This window comes from Ixodes scapularis, unplaced genomic scaffold (assembly GCF_016920785.2).
Source record: "Ixodes scapularis isolate PalLabHiFi unplaced genomic scaffold, ASM1692078v2 PGA_scaffold4__175_contigs__length_147842914, whole genome shotgun sequence".
NCBI lineage: Eukaryota > Metazoa > Arthropoda > Arachnida > Ixodida > Ixodidae > Ixodes > Ixodes scapularis.
The window spans coordinates 45,032,106-45,045,204 of record NW_024609879.1 but is presented as its reverse complement, the minus strand read 5'-3'; the positions used below and the strand labels follow the sequence as shown (position 1 = coordinate 45,045,204).

At 48.0% G+C, this 13,099-nt stretch overlaps 1 protein-coding gene across 1 annotated transcript; it reads right to left on the bottom strand.

The window, feature by feature from the left end:
* Window positions 1-5,409: 5,409 nt before the first annotated feature.
* Window positions 5,410-12,959, bottom strand: LOC115312887. The gene is made up of 3 exons (XM_029971829.2): window positions 12,790-12,959; window positions 8,510-9,080; window positions 5,410-7,757 (listed from the first exon to the last, which is right to left on the bottom strand). Exons 2-3 carry the CDS (start codon window positions 9,035-9,037, stop codon window positions 6,852-6,854), a joined length of 1,434 nt encoding a protein of 477 aa, XP_029827689.2. The 5' UTR covers window positions 9,038-9,080; window positions 12,790-12,959; the 3' UTR covers window positions 5,410-6,851.
* Between the last annotated feature and the right edge of the window lie 140 nt (window positions 12,960-13,099).

Genomic DNA, 13,099 nt, shown 5'->3' with positions numbered 1-13,099 from the left:
AGTGTCGCACCCTGTACAATAATGAAGTCTTAGAATAACGTAGGCATAGAACTTAGTTGTAGTTCTCACGTTGTAGTAGTGGTAGCAGAAATTAGCATTGCCTTAGGTTTTATATTGCGATGCTATTTTTAGGTTACACAAAGCGCTTGTGTACGTTATTCTAAAACTTCCTTACATTATTCTAAAACTTCCTCATCAGACAGGTTGACTGACGTATGATTGCGACTTCATTTTCTTACGAGTTCAAACACAGAACCCTCGTGCACACAGGAAAAAATCATAAACGAAAAAATGCTATTGCCTTGGTTGAGGAAGTCGAGCAGAAAAATCGCACCATCAGAAAGGTGACACTCCAATTTTGATAGTTTGCGGCTGTCCCCAGGCCGGCATGGCACCACCATTTGCAAAATTAAGCTGCTGCAGAGGTATCCTTGTCAAGGCCTCATCTTGTTTGATCAGCTCGATGAAGCTGTAAATGTTTGAGTGAGCCCTCCCTGACACAGCGTTTATCTTATGGTGCCAGGCAGAGGTCGGCATTTTAGGTCGCCCTCACTCACCCTCACCCTCACAGCCACACTCACCTAAGCCCCTCACTCACCCTCACCCTCACAGCTACACTCACCTTCAGCCCCTCACTCATCTTCACCCTCACAGTCACACTCACCTTCAGCCCTTCACTCACCCTCACTGAACCTCACGGCCCTCATGCACTCACCGCCCTCACTCACTCATGGCCCTCACGCCACTCACCGCCCTCATTGCCCTCATGCCACTCACCGCCCTCACGCCACTCACTGCTCTCACGCCACTCACTGCCCTCACGCCACTCACTGCCCTCACGCCCCTCACCGCCCAAGCTCACGCACTCATGCACTTATGGCCCTCACACCACCTCATGCACTCACAGCCCTCACGCCACTCACTGCCCTCACGCACTCATGGCCCTCACGCCACTCACGCCCCTCACGCACTCATGGCCCTCATACCCCTTACCGCCCTCACCGCCCTCACGGCCCTCACCGCCCTCACGGTCCTCACTCACCCTCACACTCATGAATTTTCCTGGTTCAGAAACTCACTCACCCTCACCTCACCTGTGAAGATTAGGGTGAGTGAGGGCCCTCATGAGTGAGGTTTGCCGAGGTATGGTGCCAGGTCTCCAAGGTTGTTTTGGGAGAGGAAGATGTGGAGGGAGCAAGGAGGATAGACATTGGACACTTGAACCTAATCAGCTGTTAACAAACAATGCAAACGAACCGACCAAACTGATAACGAACAATGGCCGAAGTGGGAAGGTTGTTTCGGGATAAAGTGGAATGGAAGAGGATGAAACAAAAAGGTCGTTTTGAGACGGGTCGAAACGGGAAGGTTGAATTGGGAATCGGTCGAAACGGGAACCACCTGTGCAGAAAAGTGTAAGGCAGTCTACTTCCGGTATGTGTATTTAGATACGACCGGAAGTTCACTGCCCTGCACTTTTTTGCACAGATGCAGGAGGTGCAAGTAAATCAAACGCAGCTATTTATGCTCTAAATCGCGAGTTGCACCATATCACTCAAACTTTCATATTACTATAAATGATCCTGTTGATTCGCCCCCCCGAGGCATTTTGCATACCCACTGATGTCTATGAGAACTGCTGGATTGTGCTTTCCACTCTTGCGAGTGAAGCCACCAGAGGGCCATCTTGCATGCAGCGAAATTGTGTTTTTGCAAGCGCTGCAGAAGCTGGCAGCAGCGTGCTGAAGACACGTTTTCTACTCGTTTGTCGTCATTCACCAAAGAAGTTTTTTTAAAGACCCTGTGTAAGCGTTGAGACTTGCCGTTGAGAACACTTGGAAATTTTTACGAAAGTGTAGTGCCGCAGGAAAAAGGCACAACTTGTCGAAAGCTAGTTGCGCTGGTCTTGTGGCGTGATCAAAGCTTTTTTGGCATTGTGAAGTACTGCGTCTCTGTGCCTTTGCACGCTTGGATATCAAGATTCGACGCCGTGTAGATGTGTTTTGCAAGTGCAATGTGCGTGAAGCCATATGTAGAAGCACAACTCGTCGAAAGGTCTTGCGGCGTGATCAAAGCTTCCTTGGCATGCCAAAATGCTGCGTCTCCGTGCCTTCGCACGCTTCGATACCGATCAAGAATCGACTCTGCGGCAAAGTTTGGAGGTGTGTCGCATATAGACGTCATTGCATCATATATCGGCCACGGAATTCTGGATCGTCCAGCTGTTCCGGCGAGTTGCTATCAATAAAGGGAGGAAAACAATCTCTACGGTTGCTCTAATGCACTATTAACCATGGCCATGTTCAAAATTTACATTAATAGATCACATGTCAGCACAAATCAGACTTGGACGTAGTTCAACTACTCTACTCAAACTACTGCAGTTTAACTACTTTTCCGAGTAACTTGGTAACTTTCAATTACAAGTTTATTTGGGTAACTAGTAGTTTAATTTAACTACATGTTTCAGGTAACTTCTACTCAAACTACTAACTACTTCCGAAATCTACCACTAATTTTGCTCATCACAAAAGTTTGAGCGCAGAAATAAATAAGACGCCAGCAGATGAAGTGGCATTCCGGAACAAGGGGCCCCCTCCCATTCCAGAAACTGCATCAAAGGCGTCCTTGGGCCAAGGTGGTGACGAGCAGCCAAAACATAACACCGGCGCGCACGAACGCAGGCAAAGATGCTTAACAAGCCTTGGTCGGGTATTGACCTAATCCGGTAATGCACGCAGGCGCCTGCCTCCAGCTGCAACCGTGAAAGACGGGGACACCTTCAGGGTTATTGTTGTTTTCATGTTGTCTGCCTTTAGTGACCTCTGCCTCAAGCAGTTTGGGGGTTCCACAGAGACCGCCACTGGAATGACCTCGCAGCTGACGACAAGGCGACCATGTTCCCATGGTCGCCTTGTCGTCAGCGCGTGCTCCCTTGCGAAGCCCGACTCCCCCGCGCACAAACGCAGACACGGATAATCCGTTCATGGGAGCACGTTCTCGCTTCCAGCTGCAACTGTACGAGCGACGATGCTTGTTCACGTAGTTCGACTACGCGTCCTTCCGACTTTCCACGCTAAGGAGGCCTCCTCTTTGTTGGAAACGATTTACTTGTCAGGCGTGTCAGGCGCGTCAAGGTACCGTAGTCGCCGGCCAGGATTGCGAGTCACTTTTGGGAGATCCCTTTGTTGGACCTGACATCAGCGGCGTAATATACTTCCTTTCATCTTCTGTCAAACCAAAGCAATTTTTTTTCAGTAGCGTAGCACTGCACAGTCGTCCGAATGATCTCATCGTCGTGGCGCGAGATTTGAACCCTTGACGGTCAGATGCACTCGCTCAGTGTACTCTCCGAACGTCGTGGGATAAAGAAGGGCCATTCATAACAATCTCAACTTGCCGAAGAAAACAAAAAAAAGCACGAGATTTTCTTATAAAAGACCTTCTAGCCTAGGCAAACCTCACATGTTTCGTCCCGGACACCTAAGATAGACACTCGCTTACCCGACCCTGCACAGCCTCTTTCTCCAATTCAACGCTGACGTTCCATCCAGCGAGTCGATGGAACGCATTTTAGCTTGGCTGGGGACGTCTTTAGGAGGAAAAGGGGAAAACTCCCGTATCAAGAACTTTGAAAGTCAATTGCTTCTGCGGGCGAATAATCTATTTTGGTGAAAACGCAAGCCATTAAATGACTGCATTTATTTTAGGCTCGCCGGGTTTTTCACGGATCAAAATTGATGTTCATTTCGCTACCACAAAAATATAAAAAGTAACTTCGAGAGTAACTTCAAAGTAACTCGCTACTTTTTTACAGTAGTTAGTATTTTACTCAATTACTATTGCAAATGCGTAATTTCTACTCTATTCCAATTACTTTTGGCGTCGATACTCAGTAACTTAACTACCTTTTTTGAGTAATTTGTACATGTCTGGCACAAATTAAGTAATGCTGAGGAGCAAGGATGGTGTTTGAAGGCAAAAGTACAAGGCGGCAAGATTGAAAATTTTGGAACTGCAACCCCTATGGGCGTGTGCAATTTGTTGACCGATCATAATTAGGCGAGCGGCGTGCAAACTTAATGTCACGTGCAATTGTTAATAATGAGCCAGACCATTGATCAGTGATGAGGAGCTGTTGCGCGGTATTCTGTAAACTGTCTAATGACGAAAAAAAAAAAAAACGCACCCACCCCCCTTTTCCGTCATTACTGGAAGCTGGATGAAGCTCGTTTCTGGACTGCAAGTATTGCAAGTTACAAATACAGTCATTGAGTAAAGTAAAACGCTGCTCCAGAGGCACATACGTCTTCACGCACATTGCACTCGCAAAACACATCCACAAGGCGTCGAATCTTGATTGGTATCCAAGCTTGCGAAGGCACAGAGACACGGCACTTCGGCGTGTCAAGGAAGCTTGGTCGAGTGGTGAAAGACAGACGTTTAACTGGTTCAACAAGCACATAGCTTCCATCGTACTGTCCTTTCAGAGACAAAGAGAGTATAAAATAGCTCCTTTTCAGCCAATACAGTCATCTATTTTTTGCGAGAAAGACACCCAGAATGAGAGTGAAAGAAACATGGGACCTTGGAGCACAAGGGTGTCTGCTTGCGATTCACGGTTGGGAGAACACATTGCAGATGCAGATGAAATACAATTGACACAGGTGGCCACTGAAGAACAAACTGTTTTGTAGAGTTTTTCATATTTACACTGTACGTGGTACACCACCAGCTCCGAGTTGGTGTTTTTTTTTTACTCGCATTGCTCCGTTTCGCACATTAGCAACATGGGGCCATAAGTCTCGAATTGGCATTTCGAATAGGCGCAGGCTCCTCCAACCTCCCCCTCACACATTTTTTGCTAGATGGACAGTGTCGCGAATGCTTGGAGACCTGAACACACAGTGGAAAGTTGCCCCTCAACATAACAACAAGGCGTTTGAACATTACCCTCATAATAATGTCCCTTAACATTGTTCAGAGAACACTGTGCGTGCGGGCTTATCATTGCAATTGGCCGTCTCAACCCGTCACCAAAAGGACCCGAATAACAACACATGCTACACAAGATACTGTGCGCATCACTGCGGCTTCTATGCCGTTGCAAAGCAACGATGCAAACACAAGCATTGTTGGTGTTTTTCGAACGAAATTCCCGCCTTCTGCAGTCATTCTGTGGCGGAAATGTCGGCTCGGCAAGAACCTTCTTACCCAAAAAAGGTTTTTAAGGAAACTTTTATAGAACCGAGATGGTCATCTAGTTTTGAACCAGTTACAGTGAACCATACACCTAAATGCAGTAACATGGTAATTCATTCACTAACCCCCTATCAAGTTCAAAGCTCATTACATGAATTAGAAGCAGCAGAGATTAAAAACAACAAGAAAACAATGTCACCTACATTATTACCTATGAAATGCAACTGCAGCATGGTTAGCTTTATTTACCAACAATATAGTTAGCCGTGCAAATGAGTTTCTTGATCCTGCGAGTTGCGATCTTCCATAAAGGTTGCGAAATAAGATTTTGCTCTGAAACTTTTGGCATTAGCAGTCACATCAGATTGATCAACGACTCGAAAGAAAATTATTTTCTTCATGGTTGGGTGCGTGCATCTAAGACTACTTCAGCAACAGTAGGAAACAGATAATTTTTTTCTTTAGCCTATTTTGAAAAAAAACATTAAGCCAGTAGAAACAGGAATCATCCTGGCATCCTCTAACACCAATGTTTTAACAAGCATGCACGCTACAACAGCTCGTTGCATACCTTCAGTCCTGGAAAAAATGGCTCTCATTCATAAACATATAAATATTTTCCCATAGATATTCGGATATTTGCCTTCAAGCATGACAGAGTGAGTTCTGCCCACTTGTAACAGTTACATGACACAGTGGTGCAATCTATTGGGTAAGCCTGGGTAGACCCAGAGAATTTGGCCGTTCATTGGGAAGTATAGGAGGCAAATGAGGAGGCGACATCGGTTGAAAGCGGGCTGGGAGTGTGGCGTCTTCACAAACTTGAATGTGGCCAACCAGAAACCACTAATACTCCCCTGACGGTGGTCGCGAGAAACAAAATTAAATAGTCCCTCGAAGTAACTCTCGGCGACTGAAAACACGGTGCACGTGATCTTTCAATCACGGTAACGCAAAACCATAGTGGAAGGAATATAAAGGTATAAAAAGTGTGCGCGAATAGCAGAACGATCAACGAAATCCGCACGCCAGGCACTGAAGGCCAGGAATCTGTCGTCCGAGCAACACAGTTTGAGCGGCACATTAGATTCTTGCATCTTTTTGTACGATCACAATCGAAACGTCATGTGTACCATATTTTCAACCACAAAGAGCTACTCCACTTAACTCTTACGCACTTATTAAAGCGTTTCTCACTACCGCCGCTGGGTAATTAACTTCGGCTTCTGGTTGGCCAATAGAGCGTGTGGAGCCTCCTATCTGCACCTCGTGCACGCCCTGGCTCTGCCCACTCCTCCCATCGACCATACTCTCTCTATGCTCATCTCTGGGTGTACCTGGAATACTCCATCCGTGTATAAGCTTTAAAATTCCTTTAAGGATCATTCTTTCACCGTGGGCTCGAAATATTTCTGACAATGTAACGGGCGATCATTTCTTGTAGCCAGTGTACCAGTGCACTGTTTCGTCGTACGCGGAGTTAAGCAGTTGTAACGCATTTGGTGACACTCAGGCGCAAGTGTGTGAACGAGAGTTTATAGTCTGAAAACTCTCTTGAAGAGAATCACGAGCTCGGACAAAGAAACTTGTTTACCGGCCCAGAAAACAAACGTCAGAACAAAAGAATTCCATTACAAGAAACGCGACGATCACACCTTCCCCGACAAAATTGCAGTCCACGCCAGTTCCTGCAGTTCGCTGACCTTCGGAAATTCCGCTGTGCACACGACGCAGCCCGTCCAAGACAGCCGCACGTGTGGTGCATAGTTCTCGAAGAACAGCCGAAGGCCGTAGCTGTCCGTCACCACGTGCCTCAAAGCCGGTAAACTCTTGAGCAAACTCCGCATGGTGTCGGCGTCCGTTCCTAGATCTTCCACAGTCCACGCTGTATTGAGCACGAGACGCATCACGTTCGCGAGCGTGGGCCGCGACGAACGGCGGTCGAGAAATGCGGCGCACGTGTCATCCGACGTAAGTTCCAGCCCGGTCAAGTTTGGACATGCGGCGAGGAGCGAGCGGAGCGTCGACGACGAAATGTGGCGCCCTACCGACAAACGCTCCAACTTCGGAAATGCGTTCGAAAAAGTCTCGTTGTTTACGTTGCAGCACGAGAACGCGAGCGAGCGGAGGTCCTTGCAGAAGCGCGCGACGATCGACAGCTGGACTTGATCGACGCGGCAGAGCGAGAGTTCGTCGAGGTCGAACTTCTTCAGCAGTCTCACGACGTGTCCGCCGAAGGGGCACAGCGGCGCGTCTGCTGAGAAGGTGATGGAGAGGCGGCGGATGTGCTCGAAGTCGGCGATCCGGGCGAGCGTCTCCCTGGAGGCCGCGGTGACCGTGAGGCGCTTGAGGTTGACATACAGCGGCTGGGCGCTGGCGATGTGCTCGGCGCCGACGTGCTCGATGGCGAAGCGCGGCCCGTCCGGGAGCTCTGCGTGGGAGCCCAGAATGAGTTCCTGACCGGTCTTGAACGGGGGCAGTCCGCCGGGATGGCCGCTGAGCAGCGGGTTGGAGAGGCTGATGACCTCTTCCATGGGAGCCTGGATTTCACAGAGCTGCACGGCAACGTGATATGTAATGTGGGCCACGCCATACCAAACGTGCACTAGGCATAAAGATGCATTCATTCTTGTTCTCCTATGGGCCACATGGTAGTTCAATCGTGCCCCCACAGCAGGTATAGACGAGCGTCCACATTAACGATAAAAAAAGCACAAACGAGGCTAGAGCACGAGCTCGTGCATTTGGAAGCTACTTGCGTTCGAAACGCTAGAATGATGAATCGGTGCCCTCTGCAGTGAAAAGCAAAGCTCGGCATTTCATCACAAAACCCGCAACACTGAAAGACAACCTGATTCCCTTTCTCCACACTGCGGATCCCTCTCCTTCGGCTTCATGCTGCCACATCCGAGCAAAAGCACCAGCCAATCGTGGCGTCGCATGCGGTGATGCGACTCTGGGATTGAACAATCACAACGGCACGTGACTTGCCTCGACGCAGCAATTGGCCCTTGGTACTTTACTCTCTCCCACAATCCATTTCACCTTACGATGGATTGCAGCAAATGCGACGAGCGGCTGGGGTCAGTCTAATGCAAGCTTAAAGTGATGGATTTGTTAGGATGAATCATGGCATCCACTGCAGTTCATCATAAGGTGAAATGGCACATAGCCTATCTCCCTCTCAACTGCATGCCGCAATCTTTGTGCAAGGGCATGCCCCTCGGAACATGGGCCCCCCACTCGCACCGGCAGAGTCTTGCGCCCAGTCGCGAGGGCTATGAGGCACACAAGGAGAGGGCCTCACCATGTCGCAGTTTGCCAGCAGGCTGATCAGTGTGACTGGGCACAGGAAAAGATGGTCCATCCCCAGGGCGGGCGCCGTGCCCACCACCTGCCGGAGGCGCGACGACCGCTTGCCACACACGTCCAGCCGATGCTTGGCCTCCGTCTGCAGCCGCAGGTCGTGCATCAGCACCAGCAGACGCAGCCCGGGGAACCGCTGCACCAGATCCATGACCAGGTCCCTGTTGTGGACTAGCACCAGCGTCTCCGCCTTCTTCAGGACTTCCACGGCGGCGTTGGAGAGGGCGGTGTATGTCGCGAAAGCCGAGCATCCTGCAAAGAGCGCGGCCGAGAAGCGCTGCTTGGTGAGGTTGTCCTTGTTGGCCACGAAGCTCTTCTGGTTGGTGGTGATGCGCTGCGAGCACGAGTCAAGGACGCAGCCGGCTGGGACGGCGTGCGGGCCTGACCACGGCCGGTCCAGTTTGAGGACGACCAGGTCTTGGGCGTCCACCACGTCGTCGGGATTGGCAAGTTCGGCGACTTTGTCCATGTCGACGACCGCGGGAGAGGTCTCTGGCCAGGAGCTGTTGCCACTGCGAACAGAGTTGGCTCTCTTTAATGTGGACCCTGCTATTACAAACGCCCCGCTGTATACTATACTTTCCAGACTATAGCCCGAAGGCCATACACGTATAAAGGTTGAGATTTTATGCACTGCAGACTATACGAGGATTCGTTTTTTTCCCCAACATTCTTCATTATAAAGAGAACTGACTAATAATTTCCAAATGATACAAGCATTATTGTTTGCCGGTAAAGCAGGCACTTTTTGAGGTGTACCGTGCAAAAAAAGTTTTTATGTGTAGACGATGCACCATGTGTAGACTATGCTTTGGTTACGGACTATAGAAGGACAGAATTTTTCTTCAGACGGAATCGGCCTGTGCAATCTATACACCCAGCTGCTGATTAGAAAATTACGGTGGACAAGCTTTTCGGGGCCAAACTGGGTAAACACATGCATATCGCATTTGTTTGTTTGTAGGCAATGTTGTTTGATGTGTTGTGGAATTGAATAGTGCATTCATTTATGCTGCATATGCGTGCCACCTTGCGCACATCACGAATTAATGTTAATCTATGTTGTTTCATTGTCCCACACCTGTTGAGGCCTCTGGTGCACCTACAATAAAATAAATCCCAAATATAGCCCCCCCCCTCCCCCCAGGGCCAAGTTCGGTGAAAAAGAGGGGGCAGAGGGGCACAACTATTAACATCCAAACCTAAAACAGCTACTAAGCAAATATGCTCGATTTGGTTTCTTGCCCATTTAAGCCAACACTAAGCCACGAGTATCGCATAACTTGAAAGATGAAAATAAACCCTGGAGAAGGGGAACAAGAGGGTTTATTTTCATCATTCTTGTCCAGCTCGCTTGCACCTTTGCATTTAATTGCATTATAATCATAACTTGAAAGAGCTGGAAATTTTGTGTTTTACAGCAACAGCCGTCAGTGCGAACCTCCCAGGATATTGCGAGGTCGTCCTTCGCAAAAACTCCCAGCAACGTCACCACCGTCACCGCCGAGTTTCTAAGAGAAGGAAGATTCCCCCCGTCGAGCTGGATTCGAACCGGCGACCTACGAGCGACGGCAATCGTCTTCTCTACACTCTACCGCTCCACCAACTGATCTGCCGACCGGATAAATTTCAGTCAATTGAAGGCGCATTACATTCCACTTCTTTTTATCTTTGATGACGCCCCGAGCGTGCGCGCGGCGCCGGAGGATGGCGAAAGACAACGGGCGCATGCTGGAGGTCGGACGTTCGAAGGAGACGCCCCGATGTTTTCACCTTACCTCGCAAGCGAATCTACTGGCGTAAACTGAGGGAGAGGAGACGAGAGCCCACGGGGATGTCGGAACACCGAGCTTGGGTTGCAATGATCAGTGGGTAGACGCTTCTACCCACTATCGTAATACCCCGAGATAGCCCGCCTAAAATCAAAAGAAAATTGGATGGAAATGAGGAGCGGGCTACCCTTCTAGATGCATTCGAGAAAAGTTGAAAAAATGCTATTTTTAGGTCGCATGTCCCTGCGAAACTTGTCGTCGCGGCAAGGGCCAACGAAGCAGAGACGACTGTACTTCCCAGTCAGCAATGTTCGCTTTAATCCCGCCATAGCTAACTAGAGGCATTTACTCCGGGGTCATCATTGATCCGAACATACGATTATTAGGAGTGGGCTATCTTTCGGTGCTCAATTCTTTGCTGACCGCGGGAAAAGTAGCAATTTTCGAAGGATTCTTGCAAACGCTTTTATTATCCTAACTTGAATATGGAGCAATATGACACAACAAAATGTGGTCAATTAGTTGTTCTTTCAAAAGAAACAGAGGTTGGTTTAATGCAGGAAAAAGATTTTAGAAAATAATTTCTTGAAAACACAGTGTACGTATAGAAAACATATAAAACCAAAACTTTTACAGCTATGTCAAATTAAACGACAAAAAAAGAAATATATAGAATACAAAAATTGTGCCCCACACAGACGGCTATTGCGAAAATTACTGTATTCTGACGGCTATTTTTGGTTTCCCGGAGAGTTGGCCTCCGTAACACGTGTGCTTTTCAATAAAGGAACGCTTATATGGGTGAAACGCAAAGAGTACACCTCACATCTCCAGCAGAATGCTTTCTTTGTGTTCTATCTTGGCTTTGTCACAGCCTTGATTGCAGTTCCTCCATTTAGCATTTTCGTCCGCCTTGTCGAGGAGTATAAAATGTGCACGATGGCTCAGGACAGCATTGGAAAATATAGTGAGGCTTACCGACAAACGCCTGTTAAGTGACACCTATAATATCATTTAAATTGTCCCAACAGCTCTTGAGGTCTAAAAAATATACCACAATATGGTTGAAATAAGTAAATAATGCCATCTTTGTTAGGAAGGCTAATGCAAGCAGTTAGCCATGTCAAACAAATGCAACCACCATTCCCAGGACTACTTTTGACAGCCCACCAGCTTGTGATAAAGCTCAAACATATGCTGAAATTGAAACTAGAGTTCTTCGGCTATCCACGAGGTTGCGGAACATAATTCTCCGCACTAAATTTAATTTCTTGATGGCGCATGGAAACCATCAATCGCCGGTGATTGTTGGCCCATGGGCACGGTCAGGAAAGAGCCAAAATAAAATGGCAAATCAAGCCAAAAATGGGCGACGGGTTACCTTATGGGGGTGGGGCATCTTTCGGTATTCTAGGGTAACCAATGCAACTAGAGCTCGGCGCTCCAACGTCCCCCCCCCCCCCCCCCCCCCCCCCGCTCTCGTCTCCTCCTCTCCCTCAGTTTCCGGCACGTATCGGTCCGAAGAGCGCGTAAATGCACTCAGATTTTTCTTCTTTATGCATTCTGAGTTGTCGAAGGAATAGATGCCGCGCTTTTGAAAGCTCACATGGCCTATCACATTGCATGAATCACTTTAAACCCAGATATTAAGATACATTGAAGAGGAAATACTTTTTGTGACTGCCTGTGTGCACAGCACCCCAAGGAGCTGGTGACAGAAGGGCATCCCACGTCGCATAAATTCTGTATTTCTTTTCCCCCTTTTTTTTTTATCCAATTATTACGCAGACGTATTATCAGATGTCTTACGAGTGATGTGTTGCAGAGACGGTAGCAACACACCAACTGGTTTTTTGAAGGATTCTTGCATGCGATTCATAAGCTCGGCAAAATGAAGTTTTAAGTGCAGCTAAGAACGTAAGCGTGACAACTATGTAGGCACCGTTACTGATTTTGGTAATCTAGCTTTCTCAAGAAAGCGCTATTCCCGCCAGATTTTAAGAAAGAAAAAAAAAAAAAGTACTGCCTAAGAGTCAGACAGCAGCTCAACTCTGTTGCTACGTCCTAGCCTCTTGTATATGCCTATACGGAGAGCAAGTCGTCTGCTTCGTGAGCAGGGGTTGTGGTTGCGTCAGAACGACACCGAGTTGTGATCGGCTTGGAGTGGCAAGGTGGTGGGTAGATCTCCATGCTTTAAGGTCTACCCACTACTTTTTAGATGAGCCAATAAGAGCTCGGAGTTCTGACATCATCGCAACCCCTGCGCAAGAAGCAGACGAACTTGCGCACCGCATACACGATTGTGGTACTTGTAAACGTCGCGCAACACGACCACATCAGGTCACGTTGGTTTGGTTCGAAGTCTAAAGACGTCAGCTTTAACGAGTCAGATAAATCCTTTCGAATGTGAAAAGAAAGCTTCGGATAAAAGGGCTACCCATCTCCGTACCTGTAACGTCAATGCGGCAGTTCTGCGACTGTTTATTCCTGCAGACTATGCCAAAGGTAGCACTATGACAGCGTGCACGACACAAACAATACAAGAAGCGCGCCTTTCTGGATTGTCTGTCGTCTTCGTCGTTGACTATTGTTGACTACTTTAATTCCGGTTGTACAGTGTTGTTGACGGTCTGGTGTCGTTAAAATGCCTAAACAGAATTCACCCCCCCCCCCCCAAAAAAAAAAAAAAAAAAAAAATTAATTGAAATCAAATAAATATTTTAAACTAAGAGTATGGCCAACAAAGAAAAAAACGTAGA